This window comes from Malurus melanocephalus, unplaced genomic scaffold (genome assembly GCF_030028575.1).
Source record: "Malurus melanocephalus ecotype Western Australia unplaced genomic scaffold, MMel_1.1 scaffold_134, whole genome shotgun sequence".
NCBI classification, from domain to species: Eukaryota; Metazoa; Chordata; class Aves; order Passeriformes; family Maluridae; genus Malurus; species Malurus melanocephalus.
This window is the reverse complement of record NW_026623366.1, coordinates 254,338-275,317: the sequence shown is the minus strand read 5'-3', so window position 1 is coordinate 275,317 and position 20,980 is coordinate 254,338. Positions and strand designations below refer to the sequence as shown.

Sequence of the window (20,980 nt, the reverse complement as noted above, 5' to 3'; positions counted from 1 at the left end):
ATAGGTGATCTCTCATGTCCTTTAAAACCAACCTCCTACGATTCTGTGATATGACTGCAACATGTCCTCAAAATACTCTACTTTCAAAATGCTCATTGCCCCAATTCAATATTCATTAACTCTATTCAATTAATAGAATCAAGTCAGAATGTACCGATAAGGATCATTGACTCCAGCTCCAAAGATTTATTTAAATTTATTTCAGTAAACATTTTATTTAAATTTAATAAGGCACCTGTGATGCTGTGAAAGCAAACATTTGAATTTCWTTCTTTTCCTTCAAGTTTCAACAATTTTTATACATACTTTAGGTCCAGGTGTCCTAAAAATACTGAGTTAAATTTGGTCTCAAATAATGTGGGAATAATTTTATATGGTGGTTTACTGTCCTTCTGAAATTATCTTTGTAAAGCATGTTTCCTTATGTGTTATTAAACTGATAAAAAGTTCATTTAAAACAGGATGGCTGTGGAACTATTTAAGGACAAGCTGTATGGAAGAGCTGGGTGGCAGAGAGGGAGGGAGTTTAGATGAACAGTGCCAGTTTCACTATAAAATCATGTTATATATAGTTCCTTATTAGATTATTTTCTTATAACTCCACTCCAACAATTGAATAAATAGAACAGAATTTTAAAGACTTAGTGTCACTGTTTTTTCAGAAAAAAAAATARTATCATTACAATGGCATTTCTGCCTCACTATTTTGTTACATTCTTATACATAAAAATAGAGATTTAGGCTCTTAATTTTGACAGTTCTGGGGAAATTTTTGCCATGTCTATGTACACATTACATATAGATACCAATTTCTTATATTTTTAGTTTAACTCAGTRCAAAGTCAAATTTGAAGTACTTAAACTGCTGTAAAAACTACTTACTTCATTGGATACTACTGTATCCGATAGGATACTATCCTTTAATTGGATATTCTTAACCAATGTACGCAAAACAATTTGATTTTATTTAAAAAATATATATCATTGATACATATATCCAAAATAAATTGATTTTCATCATGAAAGAAAGAATAAGAAAAAAATCAGTTTTAGACTTTAAAAAAAAAAAAAAAGTGCTTTAATCTCCTGTGGAACTAGTATCCCAGTATTTAAACATCCTTTTTTTCACACAGTACACAAGTCTGTATATTTTAGAGAACTTGGACCAAAATATGCAGCCAAGATCTTTGTCGTAAATGTTATCGCAGAGCCTTGGAGTGAACTGCTGGCGGTTGTGTTTGGAAGGACAAAATACTTAAAGGATTGCCTCCTTTGTTGAGATTAACACAAGGCAACCTTGAATTCAAAATAATTAGTATTTTTTGTTCATCTAGCCATGATTTTCTTACTGATATTTCTGTACAACTTTTACAATCACTGACATATTTTAGCCATGATAATTTCACTTTTTTTTTTTTTCACTGATTTTAATGAGGTAATGACAGTTTTAAGGGTTAATTAAAAAAAAAATAATGGAGGTTTCACTTCCCAATACCAGAGTACTACATGTTACCAGACCTTATATAACCAGCTGTGGAAAAAAAKAAAAGAAAAGTTTTAAAAGAGTTCTTACTCACATTTTTGGTACATCATGGCTAGTGATGATCATATGCTAAGATTCTGTTTCTTATGCTTTAATTTCAATGGAGCAATAGTTTTTCATTTGTGAACCATAAAGGAATAAAGGAGGCAAGGATGGGGAAAAAGGAYAGTGGAATTCAGAAGATATGACTGAATAAAGGCTGATATAAAATCTCAAAGTCTTGCAGTCCCTAACCAAAACAYAGGTCATGGTTAATCTCTGTTAATGAGTGAAGGAGATGGTTGAAATCTCATAGAATAGAAAAAAATGTTGATAAATGGAAAGTATTTTAGTAGAAATGTCAGTCCAGGTAGAAATTTATCCAAGGGGCATCTGTTTCATTATACTGTGGTCGGCAGTAACAATTTAATAATTTAAAAAGAGAAAACAATTAATTATCTACAGAAGTTCCTACTGAATGCCCTGTAACATTCAAAGATTTAGCCCACTTTGTTTATGAGAGCTAATGGTATGGCAATTTAAGTTCTTCAGCCTGAAGATATATAAAAAAAAATTCTAATTAAAAAAAAAATCTGTTCTGTCAATGGATATTTATATTGTTAAGAAATCCATCCATTATTATGAACACTACAGATAGCAACTACTGTGCTTAAGATAGCAAAATCTTTCCATTAGAAGATCCTGTTCCAGTTACTCTCAATTTCAGTTAAAAAATAACTAAGTGTCCATTTGGTCTCTTGAGCATGCAGCAAGTTATGGAAGAAAAAAACATGTTATAGAAGGTATTGAATAAGGACAAGGAAGGAAAGAGAGCTTAGGAGCCTGGAAGGGGGAAATGTGAGACAGAGGAACTGCAGGCAATTAAGCAAAATGAGTACATGGAGACTAAAATAGAGCTAGAAAGCTGCTACTATCGTTTTCGATGAAACAGATGCTTTCAGTAAGTAAGGAAACTGCAAATGGGATCAGTAGCCTAATCGATAGYAGGACAGAGATCAGAAAGCAGATGCAGGATTGAGATATGACTGATACAAAGGCTGAGAAAAAGATTGGCCAGGGATGAATAGGAGAGTGATCAGTTCTGGCTCTGCTAAGCACTTGGGAAACACAGCTCCCCTTGAGCTCACATACAGTTCCTCACATTACTGGATATTTTACATTAATCTATCATGTCTTAGTTTTCCATTTATAAAAAAGAGATAGTAATAACTACTCAGTTCACAGGAACACTGTAAAAATAAATGTATTAATGTTCATGAAGCACTTAGATGCTATAATGATGARCACCATAAAAAGCTTCCAAGGAAATTAATTTCATCTTCAGAGTAGGTTTTGAATAGTCTGAATTAATGAAGGCAGGGTGCTGAGCACTGAACAATAGAAAATAGAACACTGTTCAGTAAGTGAGCAGTAATTCTTCTGTGATCTGAAAGAGTCTGGTGGGTCTGAAATAAAAAAAAAAAAAAGGAAAAAAAAATAAAAAGATTGTGCGCAGATCTATATTTCATGACTCCAGCATCCAAGACAAAATTCAGATTCTACAGACAATGATAAATCCCTCATCCCGTAGCTTGGATGTTTGACCTTGCAACTCTAATAAAATTTACTGTAAGATTTAATGCATAATTAGACACACAGTATATAAATTCCTGATTTAATACATTTTGTTTTAATTAGTGTGGTAGGTATGTGGGTGGGCTCAGGATTTACATATTTATAGAATCCTGAGGACATTTTTCCATGCTTGATGAGATATAGGGCTGAAACCTAATTAAAAGGTTTGTTTGGGGGTTTTTTATTGTTTRGCTGTGTRTGTGCATGTGCGTGTTTGTATATGGAGACAGGTTACAATAAACTTTATAGAGAGGATTTGCTTCTTTTTATCTGTATTCCACTTTCTATGAAAACAGCTTCTAATATCTGACATTTAAAACCAGTACAAAAGAAATTGTTAACTGCAGGATTCCCATGGCAGACATAACAAAACTACCCAATCTCACAGAATTTGTCTATCATGTTACAGTACTTGACATTATATTCACATGGTGATCATCTGAAGATGCTTTTGATGTTATTATTGTCACTGATGAGACATTATTTTTGGGAATTGTTTTGATTTTATTCTCAAAATAATTACAAGAAATGGTAAGCAAATCCATAGTTATATGTTCATGATTTTGAATGCAAAACCTTACAAATAAAATAAGTAATTATTCAGTTGAGAATACATCTTCCATGTTGACAACAATTCCCATGTTGGCAGGTTTAGGTGATTTAATTAATAGTTGTGCTGTGAACACTAGTTCATATATCATGAAGGACAATTTTCAAGAAGGACAAAGGCAAATTGGCCTTTGAATTGCACACTGTTGTGAAGTTTAGTCACCGAAGTACTAAGTTTCATGAGTAGAATTCATGAATGTTAGAACTAGTTTGCTTTAAGGGAGGATTTACTCATTCATTCTTGTCTTCTCCCGTTCCCAAAGTGAAAGCCTGATTTTCTGTTTCTAGTATGCAATGGTTCATATAGCAACATATGTATAAACTGCCCTGTTCTTATAGAAAAAGCAAAGGTGACAATTGAGGTTGGGGTCATATAGAGATTAACCTTAATTCTATCCCACCATCTTTTCTTTTTAGCTTTTAGTAATCTATTTAACAAACTTCTCTGTATTTTTTGTTTTTTCATTTCCTTTGTTAGGTAAACTTGACTTCTCCTAATTTTCATTTTATCCATGTGTTTCACAACCTTCCAGATATTTTCTTTGATGATTTATCTCCTTCATTTATTGCAAGTTTCTGTTAAACTTCATACCTCTTCTTAAGTGTTATTAGCTCAGAAAGAACTCAACTCTTTCCTAGAAGTTTTCCTCCCTGAATTCCAAAGTATTATCAGAAATGACTCCACTGCTTTTATACAGAGTGCTGTTCCTAAGTAATTTTAAATGCCCTGCCCAATTCTCTCTTCTTCCCTCYCAAGCTTGTGCTGCTTTTTCCTTTGTACTGTCACCAGTTCCTGTGCSCCTGGATTTATGAACAGAATAACCAGTCAGACAACTTTACTTTTCATGGAGATCAGGAGCCTGATCTGATTGTCAGGAAAGCCATGATACATCTGTGTCAGGATAACAGAGGGGGGAAAATGAGGGCAGGAATATCATGGTACCACTACARATGCCATGCAAGGAATTTTAAGTAAAACGTTTCATGTGAGAGAAGTACAGTAGCACTCACCACAATATGCCRTACCTGGAAAGGTGCAAGAGAGAAATGACACAGTAATTTCCAAAAGTCAATCTGAGCTAGAACTTGTGAGAGAAATTTGGCAACTGTTGTCTGCTTTTGGCACAAATTTCTTCTTCAACCCTTTAAAATTGATCCTATTTAGCAATGCTACTCTTAATTACTGCCATCTATTATTTAAATGCCAAGTGTAATGATTCATTAGCATGATAGATTAGATTGTGAAAGGTAGGTGAGCAGGCTATGGGCAGGTTAAACCCCAGCCTTCCAGTCCTGCAGAGAAACTCACAATGCTAAAATGAGAAGTCAGTAGATGTACAATGCATCTTTAAATGATTGCTGTAATTACATTTCAAACTGTGTCTCTCCACATGACTGACTTCTATTAATTCTTCCAAAGAACAAGAAATATAAAATGTATTGTTTAAAGTWCATTTTAAGAGTAAAAGACTAAGCAGAACTTAAATCTCAGAATATTTTTTGGCCTCAAAACTTATGCAGCAATAAATGAACTTGACATAAATCTCATTTCCATTTGAATACTTGGAAAAAATAATAATTTCTTTGATGTTTGATGGGTATGAGGATTGATGAGATTGAAGGTATGTCTACGTGCAAATCAAATGGAATGAGATATTAAATGTTGTTCAATGGAGTACATCTAGAATTAATAACCCTTTCTGAAGCTAGCTTAATCTAATGAGTATCAAATTTGCACTGTATTGATATATAATCCCTAATTAGGGATCTGACCTCAACTCTTCACACCACCTTTATTCTAATACTATTATGCGATAGAATAAATATTAATTTTAATTAGGAATAAAAGATTTGCTGCTTTATAGCTTTCTGAGAATTTTTTCTCAGTGTTGTCAAAGGTTCCTTCTCAGGCCGAGGTAATGTATGATTTCACCATAGAAAATTCAAGTGGAGGAATTCAAGGAATGAGTGAGTTGTTTGTATGTAAAAAGAGAAATCAGCTTCTTTTGSGAGAATGAAGAAAGCCTAATATCTTTACCTTTCAGACAAAGATTTTGTCTATACTCATATAAAGCATCAAGAAGTAATCTGCTGCACTGGATTTTCATCATGGACAATGTCATTGTGTTGGAAGAGTCTATGGGATTCTTTGGATAGATCACAGCCTTCTCTTAGATAATTCTTGTCACATTTCGGGTGTTAGCAGGAGTGACTAGGGGCCGTTCTCAAAAGACAGTTTAGACGTAGTCTGTGTCTTAGAAGGCAAAAGAGTTTAGAATTGTGGGTATGGACAACATGATTTGTTCTCAGTGCTAGGGAATACATACTTTAATGGCACAAAGACCCTGTCTTGCGTTGACTTTGTGCCAATTCTATATTCTTATTCCGTTGACTTGTATGCCCAAAAGGGGTCTGTGTCTTTAAATCTGACCCAGAAGAAGGGGCAGGGACRGGGTGGGCAGTTTAAAAGCCGGGGCTGCCGTGCAGCCATTTGCTTTTGGAGCTCAGCTCGCTGGCTTTTGAGCTCAGCTCGGCACTGTGGGAGGTCCTGCTCGCTGTGTGCAGCGGCGTTACATTGTTGCCGTTYAGCTACTTGTGTTTGTTAGCTTGGGCAAACAGCTCTCCTTGGACTGCCACCCTTTTCTCTGACGGTGTGATTTTTTTTTTCTTGTGCAGCAATTCGTCAGCCGGCGGTAGAAGCTGCGTGGCTCCATCTCGTCCCGGACTCCAGAAGAAGCCAAGCTGCCGACAGAAAAGCACACCAAACCCTCTGTTTCAACCACAGTGAGGACTATCATCAAGTTTTTTTTTTTCCCCACTGTTGCCATCTGGGTTTTTTCCTTTGTTTCTTTTCCCAGGGATGGGAGCCACCATCTTTTCTCCGCACCAGGTGGCGAGCAGCTGTGCGGGAGGGGGCAASGTGTGTTCCTGAGTTTTAAATATCTAACAGCTACYTTTTATCTGTGTCCTGTGGGCACTGTATTTTGTTMATAAATACTTTTGKTTTTCCTCTTCACTTTTGCCCAAACATCTATTTCATATTAGTGGGAAAAAATTATCAAATTTTTCACTTCAGAGGAAACATTTACTCTGTAACATTTTTCTCTGAAAACATTGTCTCAAACCGAGACAGACCCTCTTTTGGAACTGACAAGATACTGTTTTGAGACAACAGAGGGAAGATAGAATTTCCCCCCTCTCTTCTTGTTTTCATGAAAGGTAGCACCTGCTTTTGTAGATGGGATAAGGTTGGGTTTCCTCTGCTCTTTACAGTGATCTAATGGAAAAATGGAAATTGACTGTAATTTTCAGACAATTTCAAAAGCAGAACTGAAGGGACAAAAATACACAGGAAGTACACCAGAGCTGATCTCATGCTATTACAGACAAGTCTGTTGGTGGGGTCAGGAGATCGTTTCTGAAGACATACTGCAGAAGGGTAYTTCCAGGAGACAAGCAGGGTACTTCCCAGAGCTTTCACTGGATACCATTCCTGAATGAAGCCGAACTCCCAGAAGTTATTAAACAATATTAAATGATATGTTTGGAAATTTGAACCACAGATAAAGATTCATTAATTTTCCCATTCTTTCAAAAAGAGGGGATGCTGTCTTCATAGTTTTAGGTGACCTGCTTATTTTATTTATTTCTCCATGCTTGCATTCAGATTTGGATACACTTATGTAAAGCAAGATTGAAYGTGAATTTTCATTGAAGATTCACCACAGCCACAATGGACAACTCAGATCTATCTTTTCCAACAGGAGACCTTTGAGAAACGCTGCTTAAAGGGAGTTGTAATGAGTTCTGCCCATTTTTGAGTCATAAACTGTATTATTCTAAGGCATTTATTCACTTTAAGAAGAAAGGATCAAGAAATGAATGACAAAAGGCTTAATTAAACCTATTATGTGCCTGTCATGATGACACTACCAACAAATCCATGCAGATTGTTTCAAACCTTGCAGGAGGAAGCCTCATGTTTAACAACAAAGAGTTTAAGCATGTGCTGAATTTTAAGAATGTACATCAACTTCAAAAGGATTATGCAGATATTTTAAGATGAAATGCTTTTTTAGGCTAGAGCCAAAGTTCTTAGCATTTTGCACCATTGAACTTAGTTMTATAGGATGAATATTTCTATAAACAACTAAGTAAGTATCATTACAGCCAAAATTCAAATAATTTCATTTTGCAAACTTCTAATGTAACTGAAAACTTTTTTTCAACATTTTAATATGAAAAAATATATGTCTTTCAGTTTAATTTTTTCCCCCTGATTCTCTTAACAAAAGAAAGTGCTAGATTTGTAGACTTATAAATTAGATATGTGGTTTAGATTACTTATGTGGTTGGAAACATCAGCTGAAACTCWTAGTAGAGTGTGACACAAATTCACATGCATTGCAGATTCTCTGAATAATACTCTTCAATTAATAAATTATTTATTAATAAAATGCAACCAGTTCTTCCTGCAAGTTACTTTTCCTGGCATTTACACATGGTTTTCAGGCATCTTTGAAGCACATATTTTTGAAAGAGATCTTGTTGAGATAATGAAAAAAAAATATAATCCTAAAGATCTGTAGTACAAGTCACTGTTTTAGCTGTAGCTATTCTTAACCAGCATAGTAACGTTCTTCACACTGATGCTTTCAGAGCAAAGCAGTGCCAAATTTGAGAGTATTACAGGATAATCAGGGGCATTTTTGAAAATGAATGTATAACTAGTTACATTTTGATTTCTTTTCTCGCTTCAGAGTGGTACCCTTTTTTTATAGTATCTAAAACTGTTTGATACGACTTAGAAAAAATTGTTGATATTATAATGTCATTTTGTAATTCTGCATCTTCTGAAATCAAAATGAGAATCAAAGGTTTTTTCTCATGTCTAGGTGGTTTAAATAAATCAACTCTTTAACAATTAATGCTAGGAAATCATGAAATATACCAAACAAGGTGTATAGGGAGCATGATGGCAAAAAAGAAAYATAGATCATTAAGCTCATATCATAGTGGGTGAAGTTAATTAAAAGGCTGGCAGAAGTGTGCTGTGATGGAATGGGCAGTGCTCAGGCTGTCTTCTCAGAAAATTATCAATTTGTGTGTCTGCATCATGTGTGACTTCTTATTTTGTACACAACCRGACAGTCACATAGATCATCCATAGGAAAGGGACATTTAAATTGTATCTAATCAATGCCCTTCTCTGCAGATTAAAGGAGAAAACTAATTTCATGAAAGAAATAAGGAAATAATGCAATGAAGCCAGTGACAATTGGATTAATAAAATTGCAGTGAGGAGTTCCTTAAATGACAGGTGAGAAGTTGTTTTCCCCTACCACTTGTTTAGGTTTGTAGCTCAGGCTGTAAATATCACTGAAATGGTAGGCTTGTGAAAGGCTGAATAATACACTGATAAAGGAAAGCAATTTTGTTTTGTGACCTAATGGAATATAGAAATTGTGCATGTGGCAAAAGTAAGCAAAAAATACATCCACTGCTGTTATAGCCAAARTTATAGGACACTGTCCCAAAGAGAAGCTATGGAACCACATACAAAACCATGTAGTTGTTTAGCACTAAAGCAGTGCTAAACAGCTTTAGGTAAGCTGAAATCTATTTTTTTTTAGTTTTGCATCAGGTTTTGTTTTTTATTGGAAAAATATGCTTTTAGATTTATTTGCAGCATTTGATACTTTTTCTTTTATTTTTTTTTTTCCTAAAATGTCATAAACCAGCATGACCTTGGGCATGAGCAATCATAAGAAATGCAAAGAAGCAAAAAAAGAGAACTTTTATTGAGTTTAAATCTTCATAAATATTTGCTRTGGTAGTTTAAAATTTCAAACAGACCTTTAACTGCACATAACTGGTCTTCCCATTTTGCTCCATAAAAATAACCAGTGATAGAGTGGGTTCTTTCAAGTGTTATATCTCTCAACATATATAGAGTAAAGTTTACTTTATATCWCTTTCTCTTTCAAATCCAAAGATATTGTATACATACTTCAAAGTCCTGTTTTGACTGTGCACACATATGCAAATGATACAGTGCATGAACATTTATATTGGAAATGCTGAACTACATGATAATAACCATAGCAACTGGGCTTTTGGCCATGGAACTGTGAGACAACTTAGAGTCAATGCGATAAACACTCTCTTCTTTTTCAGGTTTCATGATATTTTTGCATAGGCACCTTAGCATACATGCTTTGTGAGATTTTGTCAAAGGCYTTGGTTAATGGTCCCTGTTCCCTTTTGAGATGCATGCCATTTCTCTTTTCAATTAGAAAAAGAACTTTCAGCTTGCAAGGATGTAAYTGTTTTCCACAGAGGTACAACCCATGCATTTAAAGAAAACCATGAACTTAATTTTTTGGGTTTTTTTTCCTGTGAAAGTGAATGCCCTTATGTGCAGCTCTATATCTCAGTCAGAAAYGCCTTGGTTTATCCTTGGGATTATAGATTACCCTTCAAGCCATTAGAGCCCAGTAAAACTACAGAGCACCAATTACTTTAATTACTTTAAGGTTAAGACCTTTCCTTAAAAAAATCTTTTTCAAAGTGTTACTTTCTGTTTTACTGAAAGTAACTGGAGACATGCTGGCCAACTGTTAACAAGAAATACTTCACTATAAAAGTGATGAGGCCAGGGAAAACATGGCCCTAAGATCTGATTTACAGCAGCTTTTCAGTGATACAAGCTTCTGATATGTTAGTGTGAGTTTACAGTGTGGGGACATCATTAAGCATTAATTAATTTAAACAATATTAAACTTTTTTTTTCTGCATAATGGCAAATATTTTTTGCTGCATATGGCAAATATTTTTTCAACGTGAACACCAGCTATTTAAGATGAGGGAATTGAATATGCATTAAATCAAGGGTGGAAGAGAAAATGTCACGCGACTTAAAAGTTGAGCTACAAATACAGATTGAAATTAGAAGTATAACCAACACCTATTAGCCTCATTTTTTAAATGGGAAGAGAAATCTGAGCTTCAGACTCCTGGAGCTATGTATATTTACCAATTGTTGGGTTCTCTAACCAAGAGATTTTTTGCAGAACAGTTTTTTTTGTCTAAAAGAAAAAATGCAGCAGAATTTTCTCAGAAGCTACATCTAAGGCTGATGATAAGAGCACCCGTGCAATGCTTAGAGTTTCAAACATGTTGCCCTGGAATGAGCAAAGCTTGACAAAAATCCTTATTCCTCCCAGCTCAGWAGTAGGTGGATAGTACCATGATCTCCTAAAAAATACCTTGACAGAATGTGCAGCAGATAAGACTAAAGTAACAGATTTAAGAGGTCTGACTTGACCAGGGAGGTGTAGATTAAGGGAGAATCAGACCTCACACTAGAACTGCTGAGTTCTCAGTATCACCAGAYGTRYTCCAGCTGTGGCTCTATAAAGATCTGCCTAGTGTTTCATGGTAATGCACTACATTCAAAAGGATCTGAGAAACTAAAACGGAGTTCTTTTTGCRTCCCTCCACTTCAAAACCACTCGTGATAGGATTTATCAAGATAAACTAATGAAATTATATTGGCTGTCTTCCTGTAAAGTGTTGAAAGGAAATTAGATTTGGAGGGCTGTTGGAAATTGTTGATATCTTCTGAAAAGGTTATTGTAGTGAATGATTTCAAAAGCTAAGACATWTTTGGTTTCCATTAACAACTATAAAAAACCCCTCAGTTTCTTAATGTATGAAAGTAYATTGGATATATATGCAAAAACATGGACATAAGCCATATATATTTATAAACATATATGCATTTAAAAAACAACCAAAAACCATAGAAGTGCAGATTATCCGAGATATATAGGCACTTTACCCCATTCTATTCCTAAGTTTACAGTTCTTTTTTCCTGCTCAGAGTGTGACAAAATGATAAATGTTTCAGGAAACTAGCAATGAGTGAAATAAATSACTGCAGAGTATTCAAGTAGGCCATTAAAGTACAGCATTTGGGATCATGTACTAGAGTTGTTTTCCCTGATAGTTCTGTTTTAACAGCAACAAGTCTACAGAGAATCACTCTTTTCCACTAAGCATTTTACTTCTAATTTTGAGATTCCAGCCCAGCAATGTCAGTGTAATTTGTATAAYGTATTTCAAATTACAATTTAGTGCCTTATCAAGTGATGTAAAGGCCCTATTTATCAATATTATAGAAACTGTTACTCACATGCAAACTGAAGAACAGCCTCTCTGCTTAAAATACTGCCAAACATGTTGGTTGTTAAACACTGATACTGGCCAGAATCTTTCATTTCACTGGGGTTGTTGATGATCAAACTTCCTTCTATTAAACTGAAACGATAATCACTTTCAATGTCGATTTCAGTTCCATTTCGAAGCCACCTTAGTAATAAAAGAAAAAACAAGACTTGAGCATTTTATAGCCAAACAAAGGTATCAAGGTTAACATATAGAAYCTGACAGCTCCAAATGTAATGAGGAATATTCAACAACTATTCAAAGATACCCAGTGTGGGAACACATTACTCTGACAAAGCTTGAATGGAAGCATTCGACAGCACAAGCAAATAAAAAACACAAGCAAAACCTGATCTTCAGCCTCTGAAGAAAAAGGGTATTCTTTRTTTTGAATGTGTTCAAATTCTGTCTGTTCACAGAATTCTCTGTGTTGAATGAAAATAATGATGTCTTCTTTGTTCCCTGTTTTTTTCCCCAAGAAACCTAATTTTCGTGAAGGCTTAAGATTTGAAAACTGCATAGCGAACACATCCTTTATGTCAAAAATATGTGCTTATGATAATCAAAGTTTTAATTCATGTTCTATTATTAAAGCCTTAGGCCCAGCTAAACTTAGAGGTAGCAGAGCTGAGTCTGCACTGTATGAAAACAAGGAAACTTTTTTTCCATTCTTTCAGCATTTGATCTTCTCAGCCCAAAAAACAGATACACCTTATTTAAATATAGAAGAAAGAAGAGCAAAACCTGTGAGGGACAGGGAGGTAGATTGCTGTACATCAGCTGTTATGCAATATAGGGTTTTGGCAGTGGACAAAGGCAAAATAATATCAGCTGAATCAGTAGACACAAAATTCAAAGACTAGAATAGAAGACTGGAATTGGCTGGTGGGTGGCCATGGGCAATTCCTGGCAGCTACTAGGTAAATGGAAATTAGGATCAAATAAACAGTCTGAAGAGGGAATGCTGACTTAGAGAGGTGTTTGAGAGTGAAATAAGAAGCCTGAGCAGTAAAGTCAAAGTTGGGAGTAAAGATAAGATGGAAAATGTCAGGCTGTAGAGAACAGAAAATATCCCTACTGAGGCAAAGTTTTGAATAATTTCTGAATAAACACTTATTTTTTCTGAGGTTTCAGAAGTAACCTGAGAGTCTCATAACTTTTCAGTTGTGCAAGTGGTTTTATGGGTTGGATCTCCCCCCTGTCCCAGATATTGTCTACCAAAAAGCCTCAGACTCTCATTAATCTCAAAAGATTGAAGCAACAAGCTCWGTAATGGTCCACTGGCTGCAATAGAAAAGCAGTTTGGAATAACCTCTTATATATGTGTGTGTTTGCAGTTTCTCAATTAAAGAATAACGTCCACATATGAAGACTTTAACATTTGCTTTTGTGCCTAAGTGTAGAGAACATGAAATTGTTTGGAGAATGCAAAAAAGAGATAAGCAGTGTAAACAGATATGGTACAGTCATTATAATATCCAGATATTTGTTTAATTACTCTTTTGCTGTCATTCTGCAACTTCAAAGTTGGCTTGGGTAATTTCCAGGAACTTGTAAGCTTTGCCAGAGATCGTSGAAGACTGAAGGAACTTGGCAACATTTAGACTCCAGAGGCAACTTTAACAAAGTAAAATGACTATCAATTCRCCCTGTCTTGTTAACATTCATGGTGAATGAGGTACAGACAGCAGAATTCAGCTGCAGTAGCCTTGAATATTTCTTAATCAAAAGGTCAGAATTGTCAGAATTTAGATGAACTGTGAACCTACTATTTGTCCCTTCTTTCCACAGTTGGACTTTAAATTGCAGAGCACCTCTGCTTCATTTAATACCAGAAATGAAACAACATTGACAACTCATTTATATTTTAAAGGACATTGGGGAAACTTGGGTTTCCCTAAATGTAGTTAAAAAAAAAGTAGTTAAAAAAAGTAGTTAAAAATGTAGTTAAAAAAATGTAGTTAATAAAACTGCATTTTTTAATAGATTCATATACAGAAGAGCTGAAAAGGAAAGGAATTTTTAACTGTGAACAGTGGATTAATAATTTGCTAATTTGAACGAAATCATAACAAAAGTTAACTTTTTTTATACATATTTCCTTCTCTATATATGTGAAATAAAAAAAGCAAAAATAATTGATCTTGAAATGAAAGGAAATTTATGTAGGGAAAAAGCAAGAAATACAGGTTTTAGTATTTCCAAATGGGAATTGTCACAAAATTCAGTTTAATTAGTTTTTTTTCCTTAGTTTCATCTTCGGTTAAGTTCAATGCAAAAATATGTTCTTGAATTCTACCCCAAAACTTTGGATCTTGATGGCTGGCTGCCTGCCTCCATAACCTGGGGTCCATCCTGAGTGATTGTATTCCCCTTATATAATCTACATACGTTATAGGACAAGTAACACAGAATTGGGTGATGTTTTTCCCTGGGTACCCTGACTTACCTGAAAGGACAGAACCCAAAATACATTACTTCCAAGGTCATAGATTGTTAGGAAAAATCAGATGCTTTTTTTTTTTTTTTTTTTTTTTTTTTTTTTTTTGTGAAGAAAGCATTTCAAAATACTGTAATTTGGTTTAGACAGACATAAAATAATGTTTTAAAATTATTTTCAACTGCCTTTTCTAACAGGAAATGATACTGACAAAAAAATTACTACCCATCTTATGTGTGTTAAAAAACAAAATAATACATGCAGTGCTTCACAATCGTGAAAGTCGTGTAGTGAAGTGGCATTTCAGGGAGTTCAACACCTGCTTGTAACTCAGTAATATTGGTGACCTGTGAGATCCCACAGTAAGTTTGTGAATGTCTGTATTCCTCATCAAAGGGATCACAGTTATTTTCTTCATTGTACTGGTCCTGACTTGTGATGCTAAAGTGTGATTTGCAGAAATGCCAAGCAAACACAGTCAGTTTATCTCAGGGAGTTATTCCCTAAATCTATGCATCAAAATATCTTAATGACTGAAAATCAAGAAATTTTAAATTGCTATTTTAAGGTAGAGCTTGGACAAGGGTAAACTAAATTCTTTGAAAGGAAAAACAACATCTGAAATGATGTGAGCATTCTCCATTCTGTTAAAACAAAGCACTGTCCAAACAAAAAAAAAAAGAATTTGCAAACAGGTTATGAACACTGTGTCACAAATTACATAGACTAAACAAATGGGTTTAAAAAGGGCAGAGATAACTTTGAAATTTTTTGGTGATTTAAATGTTCTTTTAATATAACTTTAAATAAATGGATTTTTATTGTGCTTTGGTTTTCACTGAAAAATAATTCTTAGCAGCACAAGCCTCTGGGCACATGTAAACAAAGATTTTTATTGTCCTGTGCAGCTGGAAAGGTTCTTTGGTAATGTGGCTGGGGCAGTGTCATACACAAAACTTYGTAGATGGTTGGAGGCTAAATTCCCTCTACATTTGTCCTGGAGAATAGTTTCTTCCTCAGAGAGCAAATTTTACCTATTTTGCTTTGAATGGTAGTGTGCATTGCAAATGCTGTGCAGACAAGTGGCAGCAWTATAAGGAGAAGTTAAACTGTGCTGTTTGAATAAGGCCTTTCAGGTTATATCTCTCCTTGCATGAGCAATGGTCAGGTAAGTKTATTTATGAGGCTGCTGACACCAATTCATCTCTGGAGAACTGAAGAAATAGATGTCATAAAATCATAAAATAACCCAGGTTGGAAGAGAAGTTATAAGATCATTTGCTCCATGGCAAATGAATCCCATATGAGATAATCAAGCACTTTGCTCATCTGCATCTAGAAAACCTTCAGTGATGACTGAGGAGTATGAAACCTGCTGCCTCTTGCCCTCTCCTGTTGGCTCCTTGTAAAGAGAGAGTCCCTATCCTCTTTCAGTCACCCTTTAAAATATGCTGAAAGTCTGTATTTGCTGATTGCATTCCACTGGGAAAATGCAAAAAAATGGTTGGATGAAGAAAGATGACATAGGTTCTCTGCAGAAAAAAATTCTGCAAGAATAATGAGGCTGTTTGGGAGAACTGAATATGGATTCTCTTCCATTGGGGGAGAATTTGTGCCTTTTCACCACAGTCACGTGCAATGTTTAATGGACTGATAGCACTTTTACAGTGTGTGGAAATAATACACTTTTTCCTTGTTTTTTTAAATGAACAAATCCACAGTGTGTAATACAAGGAATGCCAATAAAGAAGAGCACAACATAGCTTTTATTCCACATAGTGAGGGATTCATGCTATTCTAGTTTGAAGAATTTCTGGATATTAATTACTAATCCCATGCTACATGTTTTAGTCATGCCTGTTCTATTTGGGTAGGTYGTGTCATGGATCAGATCCATTTAATGAGTTTATATGTGGCAAAAAGGYGTATTGCTGTTGTGGTGGGAATATCTAAGGATGGTACTATTTCCAAATGTCTTCAAGTTATAGAATGGAAGTGTTGTGATCCAAATAACTCAAAGGAAAATTCAGCCAGAATCCTGAAGAACCCACAAGTCAAATAAAGGTAAAAGGCAAACAGCAAAGTGCAGAATTGTTGATTGCCACCAATGCAAAACACAATTAGAGTCCTTTTGCTCCCTTTGTAATTAAAGAATGACTGTATGAGAAAAGATGAATGGTGYGTGGAAAATAATAACCAACCATATGTTCCCTGCAGCACTCTTACATCACTTGTAATTTGCATAAAATATAAGCAGGGACAGATTCAGCAAATGGATGAGGTGACTGCAGCAGGCTGTAACCACCTGTAAGTGTGCACCATCCATAATCTGCACCCTGAGACTCACAGCTGTGCCATAACCTGTCTGAATGACAGATAACTGGGGCATACAGGTCTGGAAGGGAAAATGARCAACTGGTGATGGTTGCAAAGAAATAAAATGGTAGATTTGTGAGTGAAAAAAACGCCAGATTTGGCTAGCTGCGGTATCTTGTAGTGCAAAGTCATGTCATTTAATGTTCATATACTTTGCTGTTTTCCCTAKACATTGGGATAGTATTTTGAAGATTTATAGATGTTTAGAAAACAAACAAACAAACAATYAAATATTTCATTTTTGTCAGCTGTCACAGACACAAGTCAATAAACTGGGCAGAAGGAGKCTCTCCCTCTCCACATGGATAGATAAGATGCAGAGCACATAATTTGAAATTTAAAATATTGCTTTTTCTTTAATCRCTACTTCTTATACTTCTTGCTTATTCAGAATCAGAAAAAAAACATTCAATCAGGAAAACCATTAATGTCATGGAGTTGTTTCTGTTGTTTCTCACCAAAAYGCACTGATTTTTAAAGTAGGATTGCAGTGGCTAATATTCTGAAAACTAAAAAAATATTAAACCAGTTACCTGTATGTGGGAGTAGGGTTTCCACGAGCTTGACAATTCAGTGACACCTTCTTTTCCTCAGAATCAGTTGGAAAAATCAAATCATCTGGCTCTTGTACAAACACCGGCCCATAATCAACACTTTCTGTGAAAAAAAAAGAAAGTGCTACAGTTTAGGAAAGTTGAAAAAATGCAAATGTGATATAGATTTTATAATCTTTATAAGATTAAAGTATCCATAATTATATTTGCTTTCCAGTKATTCAAGTTCAGATGCTGCATTAAAAAGCAATTATTAAAAAAGAAAATATCAAGAAGAAATATAAGAAATATTACAAAGTGAAGAATAAAACACATAGTATGATTTAARTGTTTGTTAAGCCTAAGCACGGCTTTCTCATCAGACAGATTTTGGCCTGCAGTCTAGTGAGAAGCTCAAGAGACTTAACAGGAATTAACTCTGTTTATGGAAGGCAAGGTAAACAAAAACTTTCCCGCTCCTTGAAGCAGCTTATCTCACAGAAAAGTAATACTYCATTTTCACCTTTATGTCAAGGAGTTGCTAAGAAAAATCACTTGGAAAATTAATGGCAGCAAATGGCATCTATTATTAAGTAATAAATAGTTAAATCTGACATTTCATTTTCCTCTACTGTCTTCTCTAATTTTGGAATGTACCTGTATCTCAATAAAAGTTTACATTTCTGAACTAGAAAAGCTGGATAGACCCATGGAACACATCTATGATTCCAGTTCATTCAAAATATGAAGTGAAAAAAGTAAGCCTTYAGAAAAAAAAAAAAAAAATCACAGGCAGAGCATTCTTGATCAGGTTGGTTTGAACAACTCAAATTCTCACTGTACACCAGAAGTGTGTGGAATTTAATAATCCTGACTTTTGGATTAGTCTTCATCTTACAGCACTGGCCTGATGATTCGCATGCAGAGGCATAGTGACATTGGCCTGCTACTTGCAATGAAACATATGAGAGCAGTTTTTTTTCTGTCAGTTTTAGAGTTTCATACGTTAATGTGAGAGACGTCCTCCACTTTTTACTGAGGACAGCATAACATCAAGCAGTTTATAACATCCTGCTGTATTTGTCCCACCAAGAGCAACTTGAGGCAAAAAAGGTACACCTGTAGTTTTGGTCACTGATGTAAAAAATATTGATTGCATTGTTTTACAGCACTACACAACTTCAACCACATGTTGTGGTTTCACAGCTTTGGGAACTGCTGTGAACCTTTTTCATACAGCCTCAGAATATCTGGGCAGACAGGAAAGGTACATGGAGATAAGAGTCTTGGTACAGAAAAGAAAGACTTGGTGTCTGAAAAGGGATGAGAAATGTAGGAGACATAGGTCATAGTATGCTAGTTTTGAGATGCAAATTTCTGTGTCTTTAATTTGTTACATGTGGGGTTTCTGAATACTCTTATCATATAGTAAAAYGACCACACAAGACCCCATGATGCTTTTCAACCTTTCTTTTTAGTGACTACACGTTTACTAAATACGTAGTTGTCTTTTTACACTACTATTCAAATGCAGATTTCAAAATACCTTCTGCTGGAATAGATCCAAAGAATTAGCCAGTCAATTTGTAAAATCAGCAAATAAAAGCAGCTGCAATTAGTAGTTTCTCTTTCCCATAATTTCCCAGTTTATTAGCCTGACTTGTAGGACTGTGTAAAGGAGTGTGGATTGCTGTTTTGCATATTTATATTACAGTGTAGGTAATTGCTTTGTTTGGATTTATTGGCAGAAAGATGTTTTCTGGAACAAATGTCTGCATTATTAAAAACAAAGCCATGAACAAACCAATCACAATAAGTGATTTCTCATACGTACTTATATTATTGAAGTTAAAATAACTCAGTATTAAATTTTGAGCAGTGCAGTTTAAATTGCCACAGGGACAATGGATTCAGCTGGCAAAACTCATATTAAGAAAGGAGAATGTTGGTACAAATACATTGTATGGATTGTTTCTTATAACCTGCTACTTACATTGCACAAAAGATAATACTAACGAACGTAGGTGCAAATAAACAGAACTCACATAGAGCTAGAGTTTAACAAAACCAAAAATCAATTAATGACAGCAAATCTAAATCATGGGTTTAGATTTAAGTGTTATTTCATGCAGATTAGTAAGTATATGGATAGGGTGTGTATTAATAAAGATTAATGATTTTATCTTTTTCTAGCAGTGACTCTGTAGATAAAATATATTATCACAGCCTAGGACTGCTGGAAAGAAAGAAAAAGATGCAAGGCAAGGTGCAGGAACAGACCRTGGCACTGTCCTGTCCACTGCCTGAGCTGCTCAGAGAGATTTCTGCAGCTTTTGACAAAGCAATCACCCTAAGGACAAGGAAACACCTCCAGCCCCAGCCTCCAACACACCATGGTCCCAGAGACAGCTGGAGGCTCCCCTCAAGCTGCAGACAGGGGAGCAACCCAACTCTGTGACCTTGAAATAAAATTTTCTGATTCATGAACCATTGGCTGGTTCTTCTGCTTTGTGAGGTCTTTTGGGGAATATCCCTGGCCTTACCCTTATTGTCCTTATTTTCTTATTATATTTACTTTCTCTATCTTTTTCCATGGGGATATATAAGCTGTATTTTTATACACATACAATTGCACACTCAKGTATGTTTTCTGCTGCCTTTAGGGATCCAAAGGTGTCAGGTTTCTTTGCACCCATGTTTTAACCAACTGTGACCCATGCTCTTAAACAGAAGAGTCCTATGAGAGTGTGCAAGGCAGGACTTAGTTCCACACCTGATTGTTTTCTTTCTGACTTAAGCARGAACAAAAAATTAAATGAATATTTAACATACATGTTAGCATACATATATTTCACTTTACTATTACAATTTCTCAAGGGAAATATTTCTGTTCCTCATGGAGGCTTTTATTAAATAAGACACAGAAAAATACTTGCTTTAAGTGCAGTYATATTTAAGAGCAGTGATTTACCATAGACACTGGGGAATACAGGTGTACACTGCAGCCAGCAGTGAAACAGCTGGTTTATGGTCCCCTTACAACTTTAAAGTTGCCATTTTCAACCTAGACAATTAAAAGCATTAGGCACTCTCATTAGGATTTACTAGTTTAGCTAGTATTGTCTAGAAAGGCAACAGTATGGAAAGCATTCAAAATAATTTAAAAAAATCCCTCATTTTAATTCTTCTATATTCTATAGAACACTGTCCAAATATTCTTTGAGTGTCAGTGTTCTCCTTACAATACTTCTGTACTTAAAAAACTGCTGGAATACATGACTTCTTAGTACCAACTACTTAAATCCTCATGGAAATATAACCTGGGATCTGTGTCCTGCAACTCAGACAGCSAAAATATAGTTTCTCTCTCTATCTGCATACACCCTATCATATTTTCATTCTGTCCCTCAATTACTGATGTAGAAAAAAAAATCATATGCTCTTTAGTTCTTGCTGAAAAATGCTGATATTAGAAAAACAAAAAACCTTGTAGATGAGAGTAAAACTTTCCTGTACTTTAAATCCTCTAGCAACTGAAATAGTTTCACTCCTCAACAGTCAGCTTTCTTACCCCATTCTTGATAAAATTCCAGGTCAATTAATACATTGAGAAAATGAACTAATTCCTGGAAMCTT

At 35.1% G+C, this 20,980-nt stretch overlaps 1 protein-coding gene across 1 annotated transcript in view; it reads right to left on the bottom strand.

Moving 5' to 3' along the window:
- CNTN5 (contactin 5) overlaps positions 1–20,062 on the bottom strand; it is a 220,073-nt gene extending 200,011 nt beyond the window's left edge. The window contains exons 1-3 of the mRNA XM_057370839.1: positions 20,053–20,062; positions 17,345–17,468; positions 11,964–12,139 (exon numbers count right to left, since the gene is read on the bottom strand). Of these exons, the coding sequence (XP_057226822.1) occupies positions 11,964–12,139; positions 17,345–17,468; positions 20,053–20,062 (310 nt within the window). The remainder of the gene's footprint in view (positions 1–11,963; positions 12,140–17,344; positions 17,469–20,052) is intronic.
- Positions 20,063–20,980: the final 918 nt, after the last annotated feature.